Raw genomic sequence first — 24,823 nt, 5'->3', positions numbered from 1 at the left:
GTCCATCCATGTCTCTACAAATGACCCAGTGTCATTCCTTTCTATGGCTGAGTAATATTCCATCGTATATACCACATAGAAGTCTTGATGCAGGGCTCGTCCGGGGCTCTGTCTAGGAGTCCAAGAGGGTTTCTTAGAGGAGGGAAGCATCTGGTCTGAGCTTTGAAGGACAAATAGAAGTTTCCTAGTTAGAGAGATGGGTCTGTATGTGAATGTGTGTGAGAGAGTGTGTGAATGTATAGAGCGAATTGTTCATTTTAACTAACAAGGACTTTCTGATCCTCTGGGGTGGGGGGCGGTGCATTCAGGGCACCACAGATAAGACCCAGGCACAGGCCTGCCCCAAAGCTGCTGACGGTCCAGAACAGATGATCAAATAATAACAATAATAGTAATGGCTCCCACATTCCAACCTGTGCTTCTGGGGCTCAGCACGTGAGAGGTACTCTGTGTTTCTCAAGTGAATGAATGAGTGAATACATCTTTCTTTCTTTTTTTTTTTGAATACATCTTTCTGAAGGTAGTGAGTCCTGCTCCAGTTGCTGGAGGGAAGGCAAAACAGGCAGAGGGGACCGAACATGCAAAGGCCTGGAGGAGGGGAAATGGCAGCCCTGCCTGGGAAGCAGTGGAAGGAGCTGAGCTGAGTGTGGGGAGAGCTGGGGGTGGGGGTGAACAGAAGTCTTGAGTGAGAAGCTAAGCCGCCTCCTGTTCCTGCCAGTGCTGGGGAGCCTGTAGCCAGATTCAGAGTGGGAGAGGGAGGGGGCAAGATCTAAGGAAGGTATCAAGGGTCTGGTCTGGGCCCGCCTTGGCCTCCCAGAGTTTCCGAAAGAAAGACAGCCCAGGTCCATCTCGCCCCTGTGAGCCAGATCCAGAGAGAGACAGAGACATAGAGGAGGAGATAGAGAGAGAGGGAGAGATACAGAGAAAAGGGTACAGAGTAAGTCTGAGAGAAAAAGACCATAAGAGACGGGGAGACAGAGAGAGGGAAATGGAGACAGACACAAAGAGACAGAGAGATGGGGAGAGACACAGAAACAAAAAAGAGACGGAGAGAGACACAGAGACAAAGGAGATGGAGAGAGACACAGGGACAAAAGAGATGGAGAGAGACACAGAGACAACAGAGATGAGAGAGACACAGGGACAAAAGAGATGGAGAGAGACACAGAGACAAAGGAGATGGAGAGAGACACAGGGACAAAAGAGATGGAGAGAGACACAGAGACAACAGAGATGAGAGAGACACAGAGACAAAAAAGAGATAGAGACAGAGACAGTCACTGAAAGAGAGACAGAGGGAGATGATGAGACAGAGACTGGTCAGACAGGTGGGAGTAATCCAGGGAGTCCCCCAGGGGTGGTAGCAGATGGGATGGGGTCCTGACCCCCCAATACCTGGAGAGACCCAGAGGGGAGAAGAAGGGAGGACAGGAGCCCCGTCATCCCACCACACCCCTACTCTGCACCCACCCACAAGCCCTCTTCAGCCCACCCAAGCACAGATGGGGAAACAGACCAGCCGGCAGGCCGCCCTCATTCTCCGGGGCCGGCGCTGTGCCCGCTCGCGCACGTGGGACCTGTGTCACCAGGTTAAAAACGGAAACGGGTCGGGCCTTTTTTTTTCCTTTGAGAAAATCCTAGACCCAAATAAGGCGAGGGCTGTGGGGAGGCCGGTGAGCTGGCCAAGTCCTCCTGAGCAAGCAAGCGAGTAGCGGCTGGCCCAGCCGGCCTGAGCTTGGGCCTCCTCCAAGACTCGCCCTGCAGCAGGGCGGTGCACCCTGGGGAGCCTATAAGGGCCTCTCCACCGCCCTCGCCGCTCACTCGATCCCGCAGCCCTTCCTGCGCCTACACCCCCCACTGCCCAGCCATGGAGGCCATCAAGAAGAAGATGCAGATGCTGAAGCTGGACAAGGAGAATGCCATTGACCGGGCCGAGCAGGCGGAGTCGGATAAGAAAGCTGCTGAGGAGAAGTGCAAGCAGGTGAGGGACGTGCCTCTGCTGGGCTGCGCCAGGCAACCCAGCACCCTCTCTGAGCTGGCGAGCTTCTGGGGCCGACGGTGGGGGTCTGGGAAATCTTGGTGCTCGGAGGTTGGGGGAGAGACAGGGGGTGATGCTCTGGCTGAGAAAGAGTGATGCTTCATCTTCCCTGGAGGGGTCCCTGGGCTGGGAGAGAGGGGGCCAACTGGACCCACTCCCACCAAAGCCAGTGGGAGCAAAGCGAATGAGAGAGACAGAGAGACTAAGAAAGCGTGTGAGAAAGAGAGGGGTGTTTGTGTGGGCTGGTTTTGTGTGTGCACACGTGAGGGTGTGCGGATGTGTGTTGGGGTGAAGGCATCAGTGTTGGGGGTATCCTGGAGGGGGTGGTTTGGGGATGCTGTGTGTGTGAAAGGTATTTGTGTGTGTCTGAGCATTTGTGTGTTCACATGTGTTGCGTGTGTGTTTCAGCTCTCTGGAGGGGTGAAGGTGACTAAGAATGTGTGTGCAGAGGGAAGCCTGCGCGTGCAATTGTTGGAAAGTGGGTGTGGAAGAGTATGGCTATGTTTGTGAGTCTGCGTGTGTTGATGGTGGTATCAGCAGGGGATTGGGTGTATGGGGGAGAGGCTAGCTGTGTGTGTGCTTGCGCAAATGTTGACATGACATTAATGGAATGTGCGGGTGTCAGGGTGAGTGTGTGTGTGTGTGTGTGTTAAGGTGACTGTGTTTGGGCTGGCGTGCGTGCGTGTGTGTCAGGGTATGTGTGTGCCTGTTGGGGTATCTGTGTGAGTGTGGGTGACCTGGTGCCCGTGTCAGTGTGACTGTGCGTGACAGCCCGAGGAGAGTGCCCAAGTGTGGGTGCATGGTGGGGCCGGCTGTGACCGACTGCAGGGGCAGCTGAGTGAGGGGCTGGGGGCTGGGGTGCGTGGAGATTTGAGGGTGAACCTGAGAGTCTCAATGTGTCTCTGTGTATCTGGGGAGCCCTTGCTGTGAGCCTGGCAGGGGAAGGCGGGGATGTGGAAGGCAGAGGCCGCGGACCCAGAGCTTTGGGGACAAGGTTCCCAGGAGGCCCAGGCAACCGGGACACATCAGAGAGCTAATGGAAGTGTCCTGGGCTGGGCAGTCCCAAGGCCGTGGCTTGGGACAGAAGTCAGTTGTCTGTGTCTGGGTGGCCAGAGCCGCCAGTGAGAGGGGGGAAGGGAGTCCTGAGCCCTCCCACAGGGCCCTGCCCCACACGGCTCATCTGCACCCTTGGGGTCAACTGCCAAGCCCTCAGGAGCATCAGGGTCTCGAATAAGCCCCAGGAGGCGCTTAGGACGGTGCCACCAAGTGCCCAGCCCTGCCCATCCCAGGCGTCAGGCCAGCTCAGCAGGTAAAAGTGCAGGCTCTGAGCTCAGGCTGGCCTTGTTCATAGCTTAGTCACTGAGCACCCTGGAGCAAACACCTTCACCTCTCTGTGCCTCGGTGGCTACATGTGTGAAATGGGGAAGTGAAAGTAGTGCCTCCCTCACCACCATGAGAGGACGAGGGGTGACTAGGCAGATGGAGCCCTTGGCCTGGTACCCGGCACAGTGTAAGCGCTCAATAAACTCAGGATTCTTTCCTGCCCTGCCCTACCTCCCCTTTGGACCTCCCCATCCCCCAGTGTCCCGGGGCTGCCCTAGGCGCCTGTGACACATCCGCACAGGACAGCCCCACCCCAGTTCTCCCTGCCACAAACTATCCTCCTCCCTCCCTGGCAAACACAAACACCCATCCTGGGCTGGCCCTAAGCTGCCGGCTTCCATCCATCATTTAGCCCTTACCAAGAGGGGCTTAGCTAGGAATTCAGAAAAAAAGCGATTTTATGGCTCTGATTTGCACTACGGTGTGAGTAACTGATAAAGCACACTCTACCAAGGCGCACACAAGTTCGAAAGGGAAGGCTCCTCAAAGCATCCAGCCAGCTGCATGGCCAAGGAGACAGGGACAGGTTCTCTGGTCTCCAGCTGGATTTTCATTCTGTTCTCTTTTTTTCCACAAAGCTGCCCACTGGGGTGGACTTGTGCTCAAATCCAGGCCAGATCATCTTCTAGCTCTGTAACTCAGGGCACACTGCTGCCCCTCTCTGAGCCCTCAGTGCTCTTGTCTGAGAAATGGGGGCAAACAATGCCTTCTGATGGCAGGGCACCCAAGATTCCAGAGGTCCAAAGCAGAAGCCTGAGCCCCATAGAGCAGATGGCCAGTTCTGCCTGGGACAAAGGCAGGAGGTCGTGAAAGGCTCAACTTATCTGGATTGCCTTATGCTTCAGGAGGCCAGAGATTATGGGTCTTAGGCCAGCCTGACCCTCAGGGAACCTGCAGCAAAGTCCCAATTCCAAGCCCTCTCTCTCCAGTATGGGAATGGGACCAGGAGGCCCAGACTGCCCACTTCCTGCCTGCTCCCCTCCCAGGGCAGTGACATCCGCCCCAACTGGCCTTTGACCCCACATCCTGCCTCAGCCCTGCCCAAAGGCCCCATTTGCAGGGACTATGGTACGCAGCCCATGACTCTCCTGGCCAAAGTTTTACAGGCAGGGAAACTGAAGCCCCAAGAAGGAAGCAACTTGAGGGAGACCTTGCAGAGTCAGTAAAAGACTCAGCCCCCCCGGCAAGGCACCACGCACCCGTACACACTTTGTGTGTGGAATTCGGACAGAGGGAAAGGAACCCGATCTGTGTCAATTTTATTTATTTTTCAGACCCAGCTCCAACCACTGAGGGGTTTGCAGTTGTGTCATTGATTCATTCTGCAAACTTCCCCCGGGGTTCTGTGGTGAACATCAGGCCCAGTCCCATACTGGGTGATGCTGGAGCCCAGAGTGACCTCAGCCCCAGGCCTGTCTCGCAAGGAGCCCCAGGCTGGGGGAGACAGAGCCAAACATGAAGGGACACCCCCTGCCTCAGGGTGGGACAGGGACTGGGGGCCCAGGGCAGCAGTGCAGTCCACCCAGGGGAGGGGGCTGGGTGTGGAGGGTCAGTGGGAGGAGGGCGTGATGGGCAGTGGGCACAGTATAGCCTACCAGTCAAGCAAATCAGTTTTGGAATCAGTCTGACAAGGGTTCCAGTGCCCTATCCGTATGGCATTGGGCAGGTCCCTTTTTTGTTTAGGGACTCAGTTTACCCTTCTGTGACATGAGGCTTCAGTGGGATGGTATTTGTAATGTGCCTGACACATTCTAACTGCTTCATAGGCCTCTGCCTACCTTATCACAGTCCCCACTCCTTGTTGTCCAAACATTGCCAGAAAAAGTCATCAAAAACAATCTTGACACCCAAATGAGCCCAATGCTGCAGAACCTGCCCTCACTTTTGCATGTTAAAAGAGCATTGTGCCTGGCACACAGTTGGCACCTAGGAAATGCTGTACCACAGAGATCTGGAAGGAAGTCAGGTGGACGCTGGGTCAGGCTGACTTGTCTTTAAGGAAATTGGCTCATTTTCTCAGTGAAAGTGGAAGTTCAAAAGCAGCTGTCAGGGTGCTCAGAGACCACCACGTCAAGGCTTCCATTTTGCAGATGAGGAGACTGAGGCCAGAAAAGGGTCATACAGCTGGGATTTGGAGTCAGGCTTCCGGGCTCCTTGCCTAGAGGTCTAGTCAGGGTTGGTGGACCCTGTCTTAGGCCGGAGCTGCAGCCACCCTCCTCCTCCTCTGGTCCCCCACCTTCTTTTCCATTCCCCAGCTCAGCGGTAGGACACTCAGTAGCCCTGGAAATGGGAGGCTGGGTGGGAGGTTGGGATAGCAGCCCTTTGAAGAATTTGCACACAGGCACGCATGCATGCGCGCACACACACACACACACACACACACAGAACCTGGCACATTTTGTACATTGTCTCAGGAGTGGACATGAGCAAGTCAGGGAGGGATGTAGAAAAGCAGGCCTGTTATGAGGGCCTGTTCAGATGTGGGTTCAAATCCTGTTCTGTGTGATCCATGGAAAGTCACTCCACCTCTCTGGGCTTCCTGCTGTGAAGAGGAAGCAGGCGGAGGATGCAGGGCCCATGGGGGCTGCCTGCCCACCTTGGGAGCATGAACAGGACCAGGGGTCAAACCACCTGAGACATAAAGTCAGATCAAAGCCTGATCTGGACCGACCACCCCAGCCCAGAGTTACTGCAGGGGAGGGAGGCGCACAGAGGGAGGGAGGGAGGGTGACAGAGAAAGCTTTCTGAGCTGACCCTTGACTGGTGTGGTGGGGGGTGATGGAGAGGTGAAGTGGTCTGTGGTTTGTATCCCATAGACCTGACCTTCTCAAACTGGGGGTGCCAGGAGGGTGGCAAGACTCTTGGGATAAACAAAAGAGGACTGAAAATGTGGGGAATGCAGGGGACACTTTTATTAAAACGAACACAAGCCAGATTGCAAGAATTTAAAAGATTTAACCTGAGCCTTCCAAGAAAGTGATCTTTAAGGAGTAGCTCTCTTCTAGAAGCCCCCAAAGTCCAGGAGTGGGGGGCAGGGGGCGGGGATTGAGCCTGTCAACCCTTGAGGGTATTTTGTGAGAACCACTCTCTTGGGCAATAGGGAACCATGGCAGGTTCTAGACAGAGGGAGGGTAAACATACTTAGGAAGATCCTCTGGCTGCCAGTGTTGGGAAGGCTGAGGGTAGGGGGATGGTCCAGGCCCAGAGTATGAGACTCCCCTGAGGAGGGTGCAAAATTGAAAGCGTGTTTGTAGGAAACGTGTCGGGACTTGTTTCCCAAAAGCTGTGATCCATTCTGCAAGGGTATTGGGGGACTCCAAAAAAAGATAAGCACAGCTGGTCCCAGGATAAGGAAAGGATGTGAAAGTCATATTAAGAGGTATGAGTGGTGCGTTTATTGAGTGGTGCGTAACATTGTTATCCCTGTTTTACAGATGAGGAAACCTGGACTCCTATGATTGCGGGGGAAGCCCCTGCGCCGCGGGGACGTGGCCCCCAGGCTGATGCGTCCCCCTATCTGTCCCCAGGTAGAGGAGGAGCTGACGCACCTCCAGAAGAAGCTGAAGGGGACGGAGGATGAGCTGGACAAATACTCCGAGGACCTGAAGGACGCGCAGGAGAAGCTGGAGCTGACGGAAAAGAAAGCCTCCGACGTACGTGCCCAGTAATGGGGGCGCCCGCAGCAGGGCCGGACAGGAGCCCCGGGGCCGGGCGGGCGGGAAGCGCTGGAGGAAGAGGAGGAGGAGGAAGAGGAGGAGGAGGAGGAAGAGGAAGAGGAGAAGGCGGTGCCTCCCGGCGCTTTCTCCAAATAAGTCCCGAAAGGGGGCACTTTCCAGCAGCTGCGGCCAGCGGTGCCGACGTCAGGCCCTCCCCCAGCGGTGCTGACGTCGGCTGCCCGGCCGGGTGACCTCATCGCCCCGACAGCGGCCGGGCCGGGGGCGGGGAGAGGCGGGGGCGGCCCTGGCGCAGGCAAAGGCTCTGGGGCCGGGGCGCGGCTGCTGCAGCTCTCGCCGGAGCCGAGCCGAGACGAGCGCCCGCCGCTGCCCGCCGCCCGCTGCGTGCGCCTCCGCGCCATGGCTGGCCTCAACTCCCTGGAGGCGGTGAAACGCAAGATCCAGGCCCTGCAGCAGCAGGCGGATGAGGCGGAGGACCGCGCGCAGGGCCTGCAGCGGGAGCTGGACGGCGAGCGCGAGCGGCGAGAGAAAGTGAGAGCCTGCGCGCCGGCTCCTGCACCCCCGGCCCCGGCGCGCCCTCCTTTCTTCCCTTATCCCGGCGCCGCCCGCTTCCCGCGCTCCCTGCCCGCCCGCCGCTGTCGCCCCCCATTATCGCCCCCATTATCCCACCTTTGCACCCTTGGGCCCCGGCGCTCCCGATCGCGGACCCGCAACCTGGGACCCTCTGCTGAGACCCATTCCTCCTTCGCCATCCTCCTTCCCTAGCCTGGGACGGGGGAGGGGGTGCCGCATCCGGGTCGGGCGGGGCCGGCCGAGCGGGAAATGGGGGGATGGGGCGGAGGGGAGTGTGTGTACGAGATCCTGGAGTAGGGAGAGGGGTAGGGGGCACCCTGCTGCCTTCCGACTCGCCGCTGGCGCCGGGGTCCGGGCGGGGGAGGGCGGGGAGCTGCTACTCCACCTAGGAGCGGGAAGTGAGAGTGAAAACGTTGAGTTTCCATTGTCTGGGGTTGGACAGGCCGAAACCGGGAGTGGAGCTGGGGACGTCGTACTTTCTCGCCTCTTCCAAGGCTTCCCGGTTCCTGCCGAACTTCCCCAGCTGTTCCCAGGGGCGCGGCGGCGACGTGTCTGCTCCAGACGGGGGGCGGAAGTTCAGTCCCGAGCCGCCGGCCTTTCCCTCCCCAGCTGGTCCCTGTGGGAACGCGGGCCGCGGAACCCGCCTTCCTCTAGAAGACCCTTGGAATGTTAGCATGGGGCCCCCGACCCAAGATCGTTTTGTGTGCGGCCGCTGCGAGTTGCGGGGCTTGAGGCAGATAATGGGGCTGAATGAGGAGGGGGCCTCACCGCCCTCTCTCCGTCCCCTGATTGCCCCTTGGGACGGGACAGGTGGTGGCCACCAGTGGGGCTGGAGAGAGATCTGTATTCCAATCCCATCTCATACCACTTGGTGTACTTAACTGCTAGGAGCGTGTCTCCATCTACAAAGTAGGGATGACAATAATGCTGACCCCAAGGAGAGTTGGGAGGGTCTCAGGAGTAAAACCTCCCTACATGGCAACTGGCATATAGTACGAGCTCTATTCCTGGACTTTTTTCTCCCCTCGTTCTACCCCTAGAGGAGCTCACAGCCTAGTGGGGGAGCAAGGGGAGTCAGACAAATAAGGCTGATTAACATTGCGGGCGGGGTGTGTCTGAGTTCCGTTATGGGAACATGACAGAAGCAGAGAACCAATGGGGTAGGCTTCAAAATGGAGGTTGAGCAGTCTTATAGAATAAATAAGAGTTTTCTGGGACAAGAGACTGTGCAAAGACTCAGAGGAAAGAAAGTTGGGGGAGAGGGTGGAAGCCCAGGGTCCCTGAAAGCTGGAGTGCTGGGACTCAGGGTGGGGACCCCAAAAGTGGAAAAAGTGCCCAACCAGATGGAACTGCTATGTGTACTGATAGGTCTGGGGAAGAGCCCCCCAGACTGTTTCTCCGCTGGCCAGAGTCAAAGCATTTAATCCTGTAAGGGCTGCTCTGGCGTGAAGAGGCCTCAGGAACCTGGTGTAAGCCTCCAACAGTAGCCAGTCTGGCCTCTTTCGCACACGTAACCGGCATAACCCTCCCTGTGATCTCATCCCAAGTCATCTCTGGAGGACAATTACTTCTGCTTAAAAATGGCCCTCAGCTGTGAGCCAAGACTTAGGAGTGGGACAGTCCAGTATGGGAGGAGAGGTGTTTTTGGAAAGTTTCGAACTTCTTAAAAAGTTCACTTTTCAAAGCATGCTTCTCTTGATCAGGAAAGGGGGAAAGCCTTAAGAAGGTTCCTGGGCAAAAGGAATTGAGCCCAGGGGGGGAAGGGGGGGCACCTTTTTCAGTCTCTTGTAGAGAAAGCCAAGAGCCGGCGTGTGGCAGACTTCTGGGTCTGCCTCCCAACAGCTGGTTTCGTTTAGATTTTTGTGTGATTAACCGACATCTTCCTGTTCCTTTGCCACATGTATCTAGCAAGCCTCTTTTACCTTATAAGGGAAATCCTTTGTAGCATGTAGAAGCTTTGATTGCAGGAAGGGGTGGAACCAAAAATGACTAGCAGTGACTAGCAGTTTTTCAAAAATACATATGTATGTATGTATGTACATATATGAATGTATCTCAGAACTGTTTCGATTCCAGATAGTTGAAAATGTGCCAAAAGCTTGGTTGTCAGGATTCAGAATCCCCCACGTAAAGAGGCGCTTTTTTTTTTTTTAAGACTACTCATGAATCAAGCACCTCTGCATGATCTAAAACGTCAGTCCCTTGACTACTAATGGGTATGAGGATTCTTTTTGGGGTGACAAAACGTTTGGAATTAGATAATGGTGTTGGTTGCACAATTTTGTGAGTGTACTTAAAAAACGTGGGGTTGGGGGGAAGTCAATTCCTGCCGCAATTGCTGAAGGAGTTAAGATTCATATAATTTAAAAAGAATAAAAAGCACCCACTCATTGGAAGGAGTGGGTGACATTTCTTAAAATAGTTCATCAGTGGTTTAAATGGATTCCCCAAAGTGATGTTTCAGAGGAAGTTGCGATCAAAAACACCTGTGGGAGCTTCCGCTCCCTCTGCTGCTAGGACTCTGGAGCTAAGAAAAGTTTCCTGACTCTGTGCTTTTCAGCAACTCTGGCCTTATTCTATTACTCCACTGATTTTTACAGCCTTCCCCAATTCGGAGGTTCTTTATTTGTCTTGTTATGAAGAAGCCAGGGTAGCTTTATATTTCTCCCGTCGGTTGAGCTCCATTTTACCAATTCTCAATATTCCTAAGCATGTGGCCTCGAAGCCCCTGCAGGACTCAGAGCACAGGTTCGGCAAGGGAAGAACCCTGGGCTGGGGCTCAAGAAGCCGTTCCCTACCAGCTCTGTGACACTGAACCAAACTACTTCACCTCACTGGATCTCTCAATTTCCCCAGCTGTAAAATGGGTGAGATATGTGAGGATTAAATGAGGTGAACCCATGGCAGTAAGAGCTGCACTTTGTGGGACTTCCCAAATGCCAGGTGCAATGCCATACCCTTCCTTTACAGTCCCCAGAGAGGTGTGAAGCAAGCAGGCCCTGGGATAGGGAGGCTCAGAGCAAGCCGTGAAACGACCTGCCCAATGCCACGTGGCTATAAACTGGCAGAGCGGGGATTTTGACCCCGTACGCTGTGATCCTGGAGTTCTTGCTTTTATGCACGCCACCATATTACCTTCCTTGTAGGTGAAAACACCTTGAAAAGCCACTAACAACATTCTGACATCTCTCCCATGCCTGTAACCAAGTTTTCTTTCCTTTCCTTTCTTGTATCTTTTTGTCCCAACATCTCTCAGCCAGGCTTGGTTAAGGACGGGGTTCCGACTGGGCTGCCCCCAGCGTCCCTCCCAACTGTATGGCCAATACGTAACTGAGGCGTCCAGATTCTTGCATTTGTCTTGTCATTCAGGTGGCTGGGAGCAGACCTTGTATGACAGGGTGAGCCGGTCACTGGTGGCCTTGCTCTCTAGAAATACCATGGAGAGGCCAGCACCATCCTCTTGGAACATACAGCTTACTTATCTCTCTCTCTCTTGTATTGACTTGACAGACTGTCCTATTGTGGTGGATGTTTGCTGACATTTGGGGGAAAGATCATACGGAAAATTCACATTCTCCAGATGAGACAGAGTGTGAATTCCTTATCACCTGGATTCCTGGGTGGGCTTTGGCAGGGGAAGCGGGTTAGCTGGGGGAAAGGGCACTGTGTGAGTGGAGGGCTCCTGCTGCTAGCTGACCTGTTTCCTTCTTAACCTGGCTGCACCTCTGACCCCCCTAGGCTGAAGGTGATGTGGCAGCTCTCAATCGACGCATCCAGCTCGTTGAGGAGGAGTTGGACAGGGCTCAGGAACGACTGGCCACAGCCCTACAGAAGCTGGAGGAGGCAGAAAAGGCTGCAGATGAGAGTGAGAGGTAAGGACGCTTTGAACCCGGTGGCGTTAGCATTTGCTTCTGGGAAACGGGGATCGTGTTGTAGAGCGGACCTCCCAGAGCTGGGGTGAGAGTAAATGAGATCACACAGACCTGCACGTGTGCACATACGTACAAATGCGTATGGTTTGTACGTAGGTGCAACGCCTTGTAAACCATCATGCTGTATGTAGAGGCATTTGATGTGGTGGTTCCAAAGGAAAACTAACAACAGGCAGAAGAAGGCAAAAAATGGGCACATATAAGATTGCAACTGCAACTGTCATTGGCAATCAGTTTGCAGAGTGCTGCTTCTCACATTCTCCCTGAAAGTCCCCGTGCATCTCGTCATCAGTGTTCTCAAGTCATCAGTTTCCAGGGTGATGTGAGAAGGCGGGGGATGAAAATTTGGAATGGGCCATCTACACAGATGATCCTTAGCAGTGCTTCAGGCTTTGGGCTGCTAGACAGGTGCATGTCAGGGACATGCACAAACCAGTCCCATTAATATATTTGCCACTGACAGAGCTACGCTGCCTCCAGAAGGGTACTGTGTCCTCCAGAGTGGGCAAGTTCTCTGGCACGCCTTGGCGCAGGCTCTGGAGGACTGAGGGCAGATTGTGTAATTCACAGAAGCAGCTGTCTCTGTGTGGTGGTAAATGGGTTCCTTGTGTGGTCATGGTGTGGGCTGGCCCATTGGTCGTCGTGTATCTGCCACATCATCACAACAGAATTCTCACCGGACCCATCCACCATAGTTTTCTGGTATATATACTCCTCCGAAGGGTTCATTCCCGATTGTACTGTTGTGACCATATACTGGAGATGCAGAACCAACTGGGGAATCTTGGAGATTGACTTTTCGAGTTCCCCAAGTGGGAAATTTCTTCCCGTGCAGTGGAATAGTCCTACCCAGGGCACAGATCCCAGTGCAGGCACAGATCTCTGCTTCAGCCACTTAATAGAGGGAGAGGGTGGCAGCTCAGGGCAGTCACAAGGAAGTGTGAAGGATCCAGTCACAAGCTGCTCATGGCTGGGCCTGGGGCCTAGATTAGCTGCTACCCTTGTTCACAGTCAGACCAGCCTGGCCAGATGTCTCACTTCTGTGACCTCCCCAAGGCAAACCAAGAGAGCCTGGGAAGGCCCCTCGCTTACTGGTATCACGTTACCAGAGGCCTTTGATGGCACCCCTGTTAGAGACTGCTGTTTAGGTAGAAAGAATTTTATACTTGGGAGATGGAGAATCTAGATTTAAGTTCTTCCAAAAAGCCACTGCCATTTACTGTGTGGCCTTGGACAAGTCACTTTGATCTCTCCACTACTGCAGAGGGTTTTCCAAACTTGATGATCTTGAGGACTGGTACAGGCATGGAGAGTGTTTTGATAGTCAGCTGAGAATGGTAGTGATAGTCCGAATGAAAGTATTTATTAGAAGTATATGGTGGGGGTTGGGGCGGTGTGATGAATTGGGAGATTGGGATTGACATATGTACACTAATATGTATTAAATGGATAACCAATAAGAACCTGCTGTATAAAAAAATTAAATGATTCAAAAATTCAAAAAAAAAAAAAAAGAAGTATATGGTCCTCTGCTGTGGGCAGGCACGACACACATCGATACATTATCCTGCACTGGCCTCTTCTTTGGAAGTATCTGATCTTACCTTCCTTGTCCACCCCAAGCAGTGCAGGCTAGAGTGAGCTCCATTTCATGGTCAAAATTTGTAGGAGACTTCCAGCCGTTCCCAGGACGCTGTCATTTCCAAAGTGGACTTCAGTTCAGTATCCACTTCAGTTCAGGCCTTCCTCATCCATCACTTTGTGGGTACCTGCCTCTTACCTGGTCTTCCCACTGCAGTCCATCCATCATTCTGGTTTCCACTCACTCCTGCTTTTGAAACCCTCCTGTGGTTCCATGTCCCCTTGGCATAAAACACTTAGTGTGTTATTTAAGCAGCCTATGGTCCAGCCACCCTGAGCTCCCTGCCATATTCTTTCATTCCTCCGGGGCTTTCTTGTACAGCTCTGTCTCACTGAAGAATACCTTTCCCCTCCTTGTTCATTTGTGGACTCTCTTCTGGGAAGTGCCTCGTCTCACACACGCACACACACACACACACACACACACACACACACACCCCTTCACTGCAGCAAAATTCATCATTCCAACAGCCAAGCTGGGCCCAGACCTCCGATCACATCGTGGTAACTGCTGGCGTACAAGTCCCCCTTCTTACTAGTTAGTGAGAGACTCTATAGGATGGGAGCATGGACTCTGGAGCCACATCAGCAGTTTGAATCCCAGCTCTGCCACTTACTAGCTGTGTAACCTTAAGCAAGTTACTTGCTTAACTGAGTCTCTCTATGCCTCAGTTTCTTCCTCCGTGAAATGGGGATAATGTACCTACTCTGGGGGCAGGAGCTGTGAAGTTTGAGGCACTTAGTGCCTGGCATTTGGCAAAGATGAAGTGAATGTGAGCAGCTCTACAATTTCCTGTTTGTAGTATGGTTCTCGGTAGATGTCAGAGAAGTGTTTAGATGACCAGATGCATGGAGGTGTGTGATGAGGCAGTAATGTATGGAAGTAATGACGAGGTTGGCTCCTTGCAGAGGAATGAAGGTGATAGAAAACCGGGCAATGAAAGATGAGGAGAAGATGGAGATTCAGGAGATGCAGCTCAAAGAGGCCAAGCACATTGCTGAGGAGGCTGACCGCAAATACGAGGAGGTGAGTTGGGATGAGTGGGGCTGGTAGATGGCAGCAGCAGGAAGTGGGGAGGAAATGGATCTGTGATAGGGAGAACCCTGGGGCCGCCTAAAGGAAGTTCTTGGTCAGCTCAGCTGTCCTTCTGTGTCCACATCTGTTTTCCTAAGACAGCACTTGGCTAGGAAACCATATCGTCCACGACACCAAAAGTCCTGGGAAATTCTGTGACACTCAGACAAGTGGGGACTCAGACTTAATGGGGAAACCAAGTGGTCAGATCCCTTTTTTGTCCTGCAGCTTGGTGTTAGGCTAAAATGGGGAATTGTGGTCCCCAGTCGTGGGTCTTCAGGCCATGAAAGCTCAGTTGCTCCTTCTGCCTGCCCTCATGGTCCCATCTCTTCCTTCACTTCCCGGGACCTGAGGGAGAGAATTTAGATTTTCTCCGGGACTGTCCGAGTGAGAGCAGCAGCAGAAAGCCCCACGTTGCAGGTGGCCTGGGCGTGGCCTTGCTGTCTGCACGGGGGAGGGCATTGAACTAGACGTGGCTCTTAGGGGTAGGTCTTGGTCAATCCTTCCTGTCTCTGCAGGTAGCTCGTAAGTTGGTCATCCTGGAGGGCGAGCTGGAGAGGGCAGAGGAGCGTGCCGAGGTGTCTGAACTGTGAGTGGCAGAGCAAGGCTGAGTGGCGCCCAGCTCAGCTCCGGGGCAGGGGTGGAGCTGGGAGGGAGTTGGTTGTGCTGGGAATGGATACCGACCAGGGCCTCTGGTCAAGTGGACGGGCATCTGAGACTCATTGCTCAGTGCCTCTTCTTTGCCTCCATGGCTGACAAAGAATGATGGGCAACTGTTTGTTCTTACTGCCCTGGGCAGTGCTGCCCACGTGTTGACTCTTCCCACAAAGGTATTGGGAAAGATGAGTGAGACAGGCAGCAGCAGAGAAACCCAGAAGTCCCATTTCCCCAGAGAGGATCCCTCAAGAGGCTGTGCCTTCTTTTTTTTTTTTTCTTTTTTGCGGTACGTGGGCCTCTCACTGCTGTGGCCTCTCCCGTTGCGGAGCACCGGCTCCAGAGGCGCAGGCTCAGCGGCCATGGCTCACGGGCCCAGCCGCTCCGCGACATGTGGGATCTTCCCGGACCGAGGCACGAACCCGTGTCCCCTGCATCGGCAGGCAGACTCTCAACCACTGTGCCACCAGGGAAGCCCAAGAGGCTGTGCCTTCTTAACACTGAGGGAACACTGAGGGCAGGGTGCCATGTCAGTGTTTAAATGCCTTGTTCTTGATGTCATTGTTTCATTGGGATATATTCCTGGGGGGAAAGGTGAGAAGCTTGACCAGAATCCCCACAAGCTTCCCACCAGAAAACCAAAATGCTTCCCCCCTCGGACTTGGGTGAGGAATCCAGCTCCCCGGAGCATTCCTGCTGTGCTGAGAGAGATCTGGTTTCGAAAATCCACTCCAAGCTTGCTTCCTGGAGTGTCCGGTGTAAACTCCGATTGCTCCCAGCCTCCATCTCATTCTTAAACACCTTCCGGAGTCAGCCACATCAATCATAGATTTCACAAGTCCCTGTTGCCTCAGACTTGGCAGGAGCCCAGGAGTGCTTTACAAACCTTCCAAATACTCCTCGGCCTGCCGCGCCTTTGCCTGGCATGATAGGGTTTTGATAAACACACACCGCTGTGTCTCAGAAAAAGCCATTAACATTTTTCCCCCCGCATTCCTTCTGGGGGGCCCTGGAAGTGCGATTCCTCCTTTTGAAAACTTCTTTTAGGGGAATTGCCTGATGTAAGATAAGATACAAAAAATCCCTTTTCTTTGGGCAGAAAATGTGGTGACCTGGAGGAAGAACTCAAGAATGTCACTAACAACCTGAAGTCGCTAGAGGCTGCATCTGAAAAGGTTGGTGGTTGGCTTGAGCTGGAGGGTGATTTGCCGGACTTTCTTTTCTTCCCCCAACGTACGCAGGAACGTGCTAGGGTATCAGGGATCTGACCTGTATTTGCTAACAGTAGCTTTGGTGCCCAGCAGCCAGGTTTTTCCCCTACAGAAAGAGGTGTCCAGTGGCTAGATTTCCCCCTTTTAAGGTGGGGTCTTAGCACCATCTTTTATCTCTACCTCCCGGAAGGTGGAGATGGAATGAGATTGGGACCTGGCCAGGCTCCTCTTAGGTAGATCTGAGCATCATCATATAAATACAGAGCCTACAGAGCCTCACTCTCAACTGAATCCCTGGGTTCCTCCAGAAATACTTTCTAGAAGGTCGAGTGGCAATCAGAGGTGGAATTGGGCTTTTTTAGCTGAAACAGTACCCAAAGCAGTCATTACAGGAGAGAGCATTAGGAGCAACGTACGCTCTTCCATGGCCTTCTTCCCACCCCCGCCAACCCCTGCGGCTGAGTTCTGCATCCTCACCTCTTCCTCATTCTCCCTCCTCCTACTCCCCTCCAGTTGCATTGAACTTCAGTTTCACAAACATTCCATGTTGGTCACCTTCAATGCTTTGAACCTGCTGTCCATTCAGCCTGGGGTGGCCTTCCCTTTGCTCTCTGCTTGGCAACCCCCTATTCATCCTTTGGTCCCTGAATGAGAGGCCCTCCCTGATTGCTCATCCAGCTTAGGTGTTTCTCAGCTGTGTGGCCCCACCTACTTCTTTTCCTATCATGATGGTTGATCACATTGATCATAATTAATTGCATGCCTTCCTTGCTAGATTGTAGGTTTTAAGGACAGGGACTATGTCTTGTTTAGAGCTGTGTCATTAGTCCTAGCGTTGTGCCTGGCGTATATCTCATACTAGGATAGGTGGTGAATAAATGCAGACCACATGTGTATGCCAGATGCTGCCCTGGTCACGGGGAGAGATGCTTCAGTGATGGTACGGCTTCTGCTCTTGAAGATCTCGAAGTCTAGCTGAGTAGAGGGCTTGATAAAGTAACAAAGTGCAGTGGGGCTTTAACAGAAGGACTTCGCAAAGTTGGGAAAGGTGTCACGAGGAGGTGACGTTAGAAAAGACCGTAGAGCGGGATGCTGGCCAGGAGCTCAAATTCCAGAGTCAGGTTCCAGTCATGGCTTGGTCGCTTCGTAGCCATGTGACCCTAGACAAATTAGCTAACCTGTTACTCTTTACTCTTCTGTAAATTGGGATTGATGATATCTAGCAACATAGCGGTCAGTTAATGAAGGTTCGCTACTATTCATCTGAGTTGAGCCCTGAAAGACAAACAACTTCTGACAGATAGTAATGAGGAATGGAACATTCCATGCTGGGGGGCCCAGTCGTAGTCAAGGGCTGGAGACCAGAGAATACTCAGAATAGGGCTAGGAAGTGGCCAGCACCTTGGGGAAGCTGGTGGGAAGTGGGGTTGGAAACATAGGTTAGGCCAGCTGCTGTGGAGGGCCTTGAGTAGCCTATTTCCATTCAGTCATCTGCACCATATTCATCACATGTGTATCCTGAGTTATCAGCTCAGGTCTTGAGATCAATACCATCCCAGAGGGATCTCTCCCAGATTCTCTGAGTTTTGCACACATTTCTTCTGCCTGGGAAGGTGCATGTCTCCACTTCTTAGGCGGGTTCATAGCTTCAAGCACACACTTTTCTCTGAGGAACAGGGAACATGCATTCTTCTGTGCTTTTTTCCCTTCCTTTTTTAAAAGCAGTGTTTTGGTCTCTCCCACAGTATTCTGAAAAGGAGGATAAATATGAAGAAGAAATTAAACTTCTGTCTGACAAACTGAAAGAGGTGCGTGTGATTTCCACCCAACTAGTTCAGGTTTCTCCTGCGGCTGGTCTTAAAGCAGTCATAGTGACTCCTTTCTTCTGCCCTAGGCTGAGACCCGTGCCGAATTTGCAGAGAGAACAGTTGCAAAACTGGAAAAGACAATTGATGACCTGGAAGGTATGAAATTACCATATAATTATGTTTGCTCTGCCTCCCTCTACATGACACATCCCCAGACAGCTGGGGGGAATCTGGAAAGGCTGACTTGGGCTTCGTCCACTTTAGGATAGCAAAGTGCAGAGTGATGTCACATGTGGAATTCTGGAGCCCTGGAATGGAACAGTGCAAATCAAATTCAGACTAGGGTCGCCATTTTTCAAGAACTAAAATATTTCTGCTTAATTAGCTCCACATGTGAGGAAAGAGACCCAAATATGGCTGATTCTTTTCAAGTCTTTAGAATTTCCTTTAATTTGCTCATTTCTGACACGCCTTGCATTTTTTAAATGCCTTGCATTTTTACAGAAGCTCTCTCCCAGAGAGTGCAAAGCTTATCACAGTATGAGAAAATGGAAATCTAGAGACCGTGGAGACCTGAATTAAGACTCCAGTCTGCGAGTCTGGTGCCCACATATCCCAGAATTTCTTGAAGAGTTCCATCTTTAAAAAAAATTCTGTCCCATGTTCTTCATGAAATAACCCAGAAATTCCAGAATCTTGGGTTCAGACAAAATCTCCCAAACTGCCTGTCCCACCCAGAAAGGGTACAGAACTCATTCCTCAGACCATGTGTCCCAATGTTTGATTTAGGAAGTGAGGTTTCCATATAAGGGAAAATGCCCCGTTCCAAAGCATAGCCTTTGGACTGGATGACATCATTGAAAGTCAGAAATAACCTGGGGTGGGAGATTGGTGGGGAGAAGCTCTAGCCATTTCTAGTCACCACTCTTTTTAAAGGTTCATTATGGCTAACCCCCTGCAGAACTTCACACCACTTAGAAATCACTCCATAGATCTTTTGTTTTCTCTTTTGTGTTACACAGGACACAACTTTCTCCTAGTTCATGCTTTGTTTTCTCACTTTTTTTTTCTTCCTCTCGTTGCTTATGTGTGGCACTCCATTCCGACCCTCGCGTTCTGTACCCTGTACCTCTTCTTCTGAACTCTCTCCCTGGGGACCTCCACCCTCTAGACGAGCTATATGCTCAGAAGCTCAAGTACAAAGCTATCAGCGAGGAGCTGGACCATGCTCTCAACGACATGACCTCTCTCTGAGAGGTGGCTGGGGTGCTGCCCTCTGTCCTAGCAATACGGAAGTCTGCCTTCACTGTGGTGCCTATAACTCCTGTGGGCTTCTAGAAGCTAGAAGCTCCGGTTTCCTGCCTCCTGGTTGGACCTTTCAAGCCTTCTTCTGCTGTGTCTGTGACTGTGTGACCAAAATAAAGACAGGCAGTCCTCACCTTCATGCCCCTTCTCATTTTCATTTTCTCCACTTGCCGCTTTTGAGCCACAGCTATGAGGCCCTTGACCATGATTGCAACCAAAAGTGAGTGGTTCAAATGAAGAGCTCGTTTCAAAAAGAAAATTATGCCCACGTGATTCTTTTCTGACAATGTAAAAACAAAAGCCAACTTGGCCTGAGCTCTCAAATGTATTAGCTAACTGTATCTGCATGCCAATACCAGTTTTTCCTTAAATAGAAATTATGTTGAATGGAGACTCATCCAACCTCTGGAGCAGCTTAATAGAGTCAGCAGAACTTGCAAAAACCAGCAGGCTTATCGCTAAAAAGAGGCAACCTTTGGATGGGGCTTCATCTGTGGATTCAAATAGCGGCAATGGCATTTTGGTCTCCTTAGTCCTCCTTTTCTCATGTTTTCTCTGTGATATACTCGGAGAGTGGTGCCTGGGGTTCCCTATGTCTTCATTGTTCACTGAACACCTCTCCAGCTCCCAGTCCTGGGAGGAAGTTCACCAGTGAAGCTCACCTCTATACCCTGCCCTTAGAAAACAACTATACAAGGAATTAAAGGGCATCCCATTAACAGGACAAGGGAATGGAAGCTGCTGGAATGCCGAAGAAAGGAAGTGAGGTGATTCTTTCCTGAGTTCTAAACAAAGTTGCCTGAGATGCTAACATCTATCTCCCCTCATACTTGAGTTAACTAGAACCAGGAACCTTGGTTTAGTGAGAGCTCATAAAGTTTGCGTGTGGGTGTTAAAAGGTCACACCTATGGTGACCAAAAGCTCATCAGTTTTCCCAAGAGAATCCAAATTTTAAATAGTCTGTCTGGTTCTCCCCTGCACCCCACCGCTGCCACCACCTTAAACTGTCCCAGAAACACTGACATTTTGATGTCCAAGCCGTCTTCCAGACTGCCCCTTGAACCTGAAAATGGCATGAAAAGCTCCAGTTAGAGCATTAATTTTGGGTCACTATAGCTTGTTATTCCTCATCCAGTAATTTTTTATTTAGGTGGGAACTTCGGTCACAATTCTGTATATTCAGTCCTCCAAAATACATCTTCCCTAAACTACCCATGCCCTTCCACCTCCAACCTTTCTCTGTTCCTAACTGCTGTCCACCCTGAACTTCTGCAAAAGCCACTCCCCTCACATATTGCTACACATATGCCCCTGGAAAGATTAAACTGTGTAGGGGTAGGTGTTTTTTGTTTGCTCTCTGCATATTTGTTCCCGGGATTTTTCCAGACATATGTAGCCTCCACCCTTTGAAATAACTGCAGCCCTGTCTATCCAGTCATTCTGCATAACAAAGCACCTAGGTGGAACTTCATTTAGCGATTAGGGCTATGGAGATCTACTTCTACCTGTTGACAGCGTGGGGGCCTGTCACATTCTCAAGGGCAATTAACACTTTAGGTGAAAGTTAGTCTCAGACCTAATGACAAGGTAGATGCCAGGGAATCCAAGCGGCAAGGTGTGAAGGGAGGTCGAGATTTAGAGTTGGGAAACCTGGGTTTACATTCCAGCTCTACCATTTTAGCTGTGCAACCCTGAACAAGCTGCTTAGTTTTTTTTGCAAAAACAAAAGTGATAGCTCAGTTGTTGAGGATTAAATGAGGTAATGGAGAAATTGGTTCACACATAGTAGGCCCTCAGTTACTTCTGTTAATCCAGACTGGACAGGCCCAAGTAACTGTCCTCTGAGAGAATCCTCCCAGATCATAGTCACTAGATTAGATTTTTAAAAGTGCCACATCAAATGAAAGGTTCAGTAGTTTTAGTTGAAAGGCTGCCATCTTTTGCAGTCATTTTTATTCTTTCTGAAAATTTCCAAGCTGATCGTATCACAGTTTATGAGGCATTTTGCTTTCCTCTGGTATTTTAATGTCTTGGCCTAGTCCTTATCAGCCATCACTCATTGCAAACCAGTTCTCTCTCATGCTCTGTCATGCACAGCCCTAGATGGCATCTTAGATTTTTGGGTTTTGTTGGGGTTTTTTTTTTTATTTGTTTCATCAGCTCAATTACTTAATAATGTACCTATAGTCTGGCTTAAATTTCAATCATGTTGCATTTACCTGCAGTTTGACTACACTGCTATGGACATATAGAAACAATAACACAATTATGCCTGGAATTTAAACAGCCATTCCCAGAAGCTCCAAAGGAAAGATGGGTTACAGGATTATCTTTCCCTACCATAAGCTCAAGGATTAATTAACCAGCACTAGGAAGAAAATGTATTAAGTCTTCCATATCTTAGACTAAAATCTGTGTAGCATTTCATAAGTTCTGAAGCATTTCTCATTTGTTCCTCATAATAACCTCCATGCCACACAATGGTATTATTATCCCCATTTGATAGATGGGGAAACTGAGACCTAGAAAGGTTAAATGGCTTACTTCATTGGCCCAACTGGGGCTTAAATCCAGGTGTTCTGACTCTAGGACTGCCAGATTTATCATATTAAAATGTAGGACAACCAGTTAAATTTGAATATCAGATAGGCAATGAATAAATTTTTAGCATAAGTGTATCTCAAGCAACATTTGGGATACACTTGTGTTAAAAAATTTATTCGTTGTTTATCTGAAATTCAAATTTAACTGAGCACCTGCATTTTATTTTGCAACCCTATCCGGCTCCCAAACTTGGCATTTAGTGTCTATTAGTCCACGGTGTTCTGCTATAATTAAAATGCAGAGTACTTTCTCTGCTTTTTCACTCTAGCAATGTGGAGTTTAGAAACCTTTTTTTTTTTTCCTTTAACAAAGATGCTTATTAATTTATTTTTCCCTCATTCTTAATTCTCACCAGAAAAGCTTGCCCAGGCCAAAGAAGAGAATGTGGGCTTACATCAGACACTGGATCAGACACTAAACGAACTAAACTGTATATAACCAAAACAGAAGAGTCTTGTTCCAAAAGAAACTCCAGAGCTCCGTGTCTTTCTCTTCTCTTGTAAGAAGTTTCTTTTGTTATTGCCTCTTCGCTTTGCTGGAAATGTCAAGCAAATTATGAACACATGACCAAATATTTTGTATCAGAGAAGCTTTGAGCACCAGTTAAATCTATTCCTTCCTTTTTTCAAATGGCACCAGCTTTTTCAGCTCTATTTTTATCCTTAAATTGCATTTATTCCTAAGGTAGGCAGGGTATTTCATATTGAGCATACTCTCTTAAGACTGAGGGCATTTGGTTCCTGGGAGAATAGACAACCTCACACTTTCAAAACACAGATTCTGATATCTATAGTCATGGGTCAATTTAAAAGGTTGAAGAATATCCACCATCAGTCACACTATAGGAGGCCAGGGACCGTTACATTAAAATGGGTGGGGATTTTCCATCCAGAGTAAAAAAGGGGGGTGGGGGTGGGATTACTATGGGAAGTCATAAACCAGAGAGGTTAACCTAATCATCCTGGCTCTTTTCCACACTCCACCGTGCAGAACAAACATCCTCTGAGCAGTCAGCATGAGAATGCTTGGAAAAGAGTCATAATAATTACCCAGATGTTTTCGGAACAGATCCTTGATATGCTCTTCTATATGCTTCTTTCACTCTAAAGTTGTTCTCTGAGGAGCTGATGTCTTATTCCAATAATGACCCATGCTTATCTGCTCCGATATGAGGCCATCCACTCAGCAGGAATGAATGCTGTAGAATTCAGTCCTATTCAGAGAAGCCGGATCAAAAACACTGCTAGCATCAATAATTGAGTAAGACTGTTTTTGTATAAACAAATATTGGGCAGAATGGCCCTCTCTGACAGCAAAGTAAAGATGAAAAAGTAATTGGCCTAACTTCATCTCCTCTATACTCCAGGGACTGGCAAATTGGAGATTTACTTATCTGGAATTTTAATTCCTTCTTCAGGACAAACTTAATCAAAGACCAAGAAACTCCTGATTAAACTGGATATGGAGTATTTTGTAGACAGGGCTGCATATTTTGTCTTTGTTACATTTCTGCTTTCTCAGTTAACATCTCAGAGCTGAAACATTCCACATTCCCCAGCAGTGTGGGAGCCAACTCAAGTTTACAATTCTGACTAAAAATCACCCTGCTTCCAGCTTATCCAAATCCTCCGCCCCTCACTCCTATTTATTAAGCATCACACTACCCAGGAGATACACTAGCAAACTGTGCAACTGAATAAAACCCACACTTTTCATTTAGATTCTTGCAACTGTATCATATGTAATAGTATCACTTTTTCTACATTTTGGTCAAATAAATTTTTACATAAACTGCAATTTGTGTGAATTTTAGAGTGTGTGGGGACATACACAGCATTATGGTTTGACAAATGTAAATGGGATAGAAAGGAAAGATAACTGTACCAAGAACTCAGCAAATGTTATTTATTTGCTGTCTACCATGACTACCTGATATAAGGATTATGATCTCTATATTACAGGTGAGAGCTCTTTGCCTTAGTAACTCAAAGCTCCTGTCCTTTGTTATCCCCAATCCTGCCTGAGCCAGACTAAAAGAATGAGGAAGATTTTGATAGACAAGATAGGAGCAGGAAAGATGGTCCCTATCACTTGAGTCAGGAAAGCACAAGGCCTGGCTGGGTAAGGTTTTCTCTGTGTGACATATAAAAAAGAAAGAAGTAGGAAAGCTGGAAGGTAGGCGGGGTCCACACTGATGAGAGCCTGAATTTAATTTGGTCCGGAGTGGAGAGCCACTGATCAATAATCAATAAATAAAAGAAATAAATTAGGAAACTCCACTTAGCATTCATTGTCAGGAAGGACTAGAGTGGGGGTAGACTAGAGGCAGGAAGATCAGTTACAAAGGTATTTCAGTTAATCCAGGACAGTGCTTGCCAGATTGGAATAAGAAGGAAGAAGTGATCTGAAGGAAAGTAATCTTTAGACTTGCCTTACTGGATGGCAGGAATTTAAAGAAGAAAGTGTCAAAGGTGACTGCAGTTTCACTACCTGAGTTGCTTTGAGATTTGCCTTAAGATCTGATCTTGGGGAAGGGGGTTAGGGAATCAAAAAGAAATGAAAGCCTTTAAGACATGAATGCAGTATGCAAACAATTTTTTTGTTACCAAGTACAATTAAAAACATTTCCTTCATTTTAATTCAACATTTAGCTGACACTGTGAGCTTGTTTAGGTGGTAGAGGCAGGGAATGTCGATGAATAAAGTATAATGCCCTCCTCTAAGTGCCCTACCGCTGCTAGATTGAAGTTCCTCCTCTCCCTCCTCCCCACCCCCTTGGGCTGTAATCTAATCTCAGTATACTGCTTTAGTCATCCTGGTGCCTCAGCACCTATTATAAGTGTTTAATGTTTGTTAAACTGACATGTCTCAGCTCTTGGGGAGTTCCCAATCCCATGAAGTGTGGGTGGGACAAAAGGTGAGGT

The 24,823-nt window shown here is 50.0% G+C and overlaps 1 protein-coding gene across 6 annotated transcripts; it reads left to right on the top strand.

Moving 5' to 3' along the window:
* The first annotated feature begins 1,854 nt into the window (after positions 1-1,854).
* Positions 1,855-23,696, top strand: TPM4 (tropomyosin 4). 6 transcript variants are annotated; one of them, XM_079703553.1, is made up of 9 exons: positions 1,855-1,981; positions 6,949-7,074; positions 11,407-11,540; positions 14,151-14,268; positions 14,835-14,905; positions 16,070-16,145; positions 17,927-17,989; positions 18,076-18,145; positions 22,255-23,696. In XM_079703553.1, the coding sequence occupies exons 1-9, from the start codon at positions 1,868-1,870 to the stop codon at positions 22,335-22,337; spliced, it is 855 nt and encodes a 284-aa protein (XP_079559679.1). In that variant the 5' UTR covers positions 1,855-1,867; the 3' UTR covers positions 22,338-23,696. The 6 variants fall into 6 exon arrangements, with proteins under 6 accessions (XP_079559679.1, XP_079559680.1, XP_079559678.1 ...); XM_079703554.1 differs by lacking the exon at positions 22,255-23,696 and adding an exon at positions 19,161-19,427; XM_079703552.1 differs by lacking the exon at positions 22,255-23,696 and adding an exon at positions 19,012-19,148.
* Positions 23,697-24,823: the final 1,127 nt, after the last annotated feature.

This window comes from Hyperoodon ampullatus, assembly GCF_949752795.1.
Source record: "Hyperoodon ampullatus genome assembly, chromosome: 4".
NCBI classification, from domain to species: domain Eukaryota; kingdom Metazoa; phylum Chordata; class Mammalia; order Artiodactyla; family Ziphiidae; genus Hyperoodon; species Hyperoodon ampullatus.
Note: the sequence above shows the minus strand (reverse complement) of the source record. Positions and strands in the feature narration are given on the sequence as shown.